Below are 3269 nucleotides of genomic sequence, written 5' to 3'. Positions count from 1 at the left end.
ATACCACAATAAGTCTATTTCAATATCGTTTCCTCTCCATATAAAAGTCCATGGTTCAATCCTCAACTTAAAATAATAAATAATAAAAACAAAATTTAGGATAATGTTTGCTTCATAAATTATGAGACCGTGATTTCAGACTGACTGGGTTAGCGAGGCCCAACTTGAAAAGCGGAAGCCCACAAAAGGTTAACCAAAGTTTTAGAAAAGAAAACAAAAAATAAAAATAAAAAAACGCCCACCGTGGGGCTCGAACCCACGACCACAAGGTTAAGAGCCTTGCGCTCTACCAACTGAACTAGACGGGCTTGTCGACTTCAACTTCCCAGTTCATTTAATATATTGAAACTAGAAGATTGCATTTATTTGGTTAACGTATCATGAATAAATTTAGGTAAAAATACCATTTTGTCATTTTACTCTTGGATTTTTTTTTTTCAATTTTAGTATGTAAATTTATTATTTACATAAAAAAAATAGAAGAAGACTTCAAAATTCTTACGGTGAGTCAAAATAACAATATATTTATTTTCACATTCATAAATTTAAAGTCAAAATTTACCAAGTTTTGTACTAAAGATTTCTCTTTTCAATTTTTTTTTTTTCATATTTTTTGTACTAAAGATTAAAGAAAGAAGGGGGGAAATTACAATTACTCTTCTAGTTCTATTATTAAAATGAATCCATTGCATCAGTAGCAAGAAATAGTGCTTCCAGTTCTGATGCTCGCTTCCGAGCTAAAAGTCTTCTTGAACAGCTCTATAAATTTCAAGCAAGCTACTCAAATTCATGCCCACATTCTCGTCAATGGGCTTCCAAATCTCGAGTCTTGCTTGGTCCGTCAAATCACTCGTTCTGAGTTCACTTGCGCCAGAATCGTATCCCTTTATCTCCAACAAATTCTTCACCATTCGCAAAACCCAGATGCGTTCACATGGGCCTGCGCCGTTCGATTCTTTTCCCAGAATGGCCAGTTCATGGAAGCAATCTCTCATTATGTTCAGATGCAGAGATTGGGACTGCATCCGGGCACTTTTGCTGTATCCTCGACTTTGAGAGCTTGCGGTAGGATTATGTGTAAGTTTGGTGGAAGCTATGTTCACGCTCAGGTTTATAAGTTTGGGTTTTGTCGCTGTGTTTACGTGCAAACTGCCCTTGTCGATTTTTACTCAAAACTGGGTGATATGGGTTTTGCTCAGAAGGTGTTTGATGATATGACTGAGAAAAATGTGGTTTCGTGGAATTCAATCTTGTCTGGTTATGTGAAAATTGGGAACTTAGTTGACGCTCAGAAAGTGTTCGATGAAATGCCTCTGAAAGATGTCATATCTTGGAATTCCATGTTGACAGGATTCGCCAATTCTGGAAATATGGATCGAGCGTGGTGTTTATTTCAACAAATGGGGGAGAAAAGTTCGGCTTCTTGGAATGCAATGATCAGTGGCTACGTGAACTGTGGAGACATAAAGTCTGCTAGAAACCTGTTTGATGTAATGCCTAACAGAAATAATGTTTCGTGGATTACATTGATTGCTGGGTATTCGAAGCTTGGGGAGGTTAATTCTGCTTATGAGCTCTTTGATAAGATGGGTGAGAAGGAGCTTCTCTCATTTAACGCAATGATTGCTTGCTATTCACAAAATAGTCTGCCTAACAAAGCATTGGAGTTATTCAACCAAATGCTTCAACCCGATGTGAACATCCAACCCGATGAGATGACTTTTGCTAGCATTATATCTGCTTGTACTCAGCTGGGAAATCTGAATTGTGGTACTTGGATTGAGTCGTATATGGAAAAACTTGGGATTGAGTTGGATGATCATTTGGCGACTGCATTAGTAGATCTATATGCAAAATCCGGGAACATTGAGAGGGCGTTTGAGCTGTTCAATGGTCTGAAAAAGAGGGATTTAATCGCTTATTCAGCTATGATCTTTGGATGTGGGATAAATGGTAAGGCATATGAAGCAATCAGGTTATTCAAAGAGATGCTAAGTGTTAACATCTGCCCAAATCTAGTGACGTATGCCGGACTTCTTACAGCGTATAACCATGGCGGTTTAGTTGATGAAGGTTACCTTTGCTTCTCGTCCATGAAGGACCATGGACTTGAGCCACTGGCTGATCATTATGGAATCATGGTGGATTTGTTGGGCAGAGCAGGGCGGTTAGAAGAAGCATATGAGATTATACAGAGCATGCCAGTACAACCAAATGCTGGGGTCTGGGGAGCCTTGCTTCATGCTTGTAAATTACATAACAATGTTGAGCTTGGTGAGATAGCGGCTCAAAATAGCTTGAAGTCGGTGACCGATACAACCGGATATCGGTCTCTTCTAGCCAACATTTACTCTTCTATGGAGAGGTGGGATGATGCTAAGAGGCTGAGAAAAGCCATGGGAAATAAAGTATTTGTCAAGATATCTGGGTGTAGTTGGATGGAGCAATCTGAAAGCTGAATATATATCCTCTAAATTTTGCTTGGAACAACCTTTCTCCAAGGAGAAAACAGATGCTAAAGATAAAAAGATTGAATCTTAAATGAAAGTTCTTGATGGTTAGGTCCTTTATGTTCCTAATATTAAGTTCTTGATAGTTAACTTGTGAATTTCACTTTTAAGAGGAAGAATTATTTTCATGAATGGGCTAATTTGAAATAGCTAGAAATGCCCATCCTATTTACTTGGGTTGGGTTGAAGATGTTTTTTGCATCAACTAGAAAATTCAGGTTGGTTAGGTTGACGACCCAAAGGACCCAAATAAAGTCTCCAACTCAATCCAATCTTTAAAATTCAGGTTGGATTGGGTTGGATTGTCGGGTTAATAACTTTTTTTTCTTTTTAATTAAAGATATATAAAATCATTAGTAGTATATATATATATATATATAAACTCTGGGGTAGAAGTTAAAGGACTGTGAGGTTTAATGTGGAAGCGGGGATCGATTCCAATTGAAAATTTCACAGAATCATAAAAATACAGAACCTAAGTATGCATTCTAAAACAAATTTACAACATGCTAAGAAAAATATTAGAGAAGAAATAGGGTTAAGATTTACTAACCCTTGAAGAACCAAAGCATTCACAAATTTCCTCTCAAATTGGCCACGAACAATCATGATCACGAACCCTATGTTGATCACGAACAAAAACCTTCTTTATTCTCTTTAGGGCTTGAGAATATACAAGAGGTGTGAGCTTTGCTTCTATTTTGGCAGAGCAAAGGAATGATTTTGAGAGGATTTTCTTTTCAGAGAAATCAATTTTCT

At 37.3% G+C, this 3269-nt stretch overlaps 1 protein-coding gene and 1 non-coding gene across 2 annotated transcripts; one reads left to right on the top strand and one right to left on the bottom strand.

The window, feature by feature from the left end:
• Nucleotides 1–235: 235 nt before the first annotated feature.
• On the bottom strand, nt 236–308 carry TRNAK-CUU (transfer RNA lysine (anticodon CUU)). Its single transcript has one exon. It is a non-coding gene; the product is annotated as a tRNA-Lys (tRNA).
• Nucleotides 309–611: 303 nt separating this feature from the next.
• Nucleotides 612–2642, top strand: LOC120067396 (pentatricopeptide repeat-containing protein At4g22760-like). The gene has a single exon (XM_090307844.1). It carries the CDS (start codon nt 723–725, stop codon nt 2457–2459), a length of 1737 nt encoding a protein of 578 aa, XP_090163970.1. The 5' UTR covers nt 612–722; the 3' UTR covers nt 2460–2642.
• Nucleotides 2643–3269: the final 627 nt, after the last annotated feature.

Source organism: Benincasa hispida, chromosome 12 (assembly GCF_027475165.1).
Source record: "Benincasa hispida cultivar pf3 chromosome 12, pf3_genome.v1.1, whole genome shotgun sequence".
Classification (NCBI taxonomy): Eukaryota; Viridiplantae; Streptophyta; class Magnoliopsida; order Cucurbitales; family Cucurbitaceae; genus Benincasa; species Benincasa hispida.
This window is presented reverse-complemented; position numbering and strand designations above follow the sequence as displayed.

Bases quoted from the DNA above. Each gene is read 5' to 3' on its own strand.
- LOC120067396 (XM_090307844.1), top strand. From the start codon at position 723: ATGCTCGCTTCCGAGCTAAAAGTCTTCTTGAACAGCTCTATAAATTTC.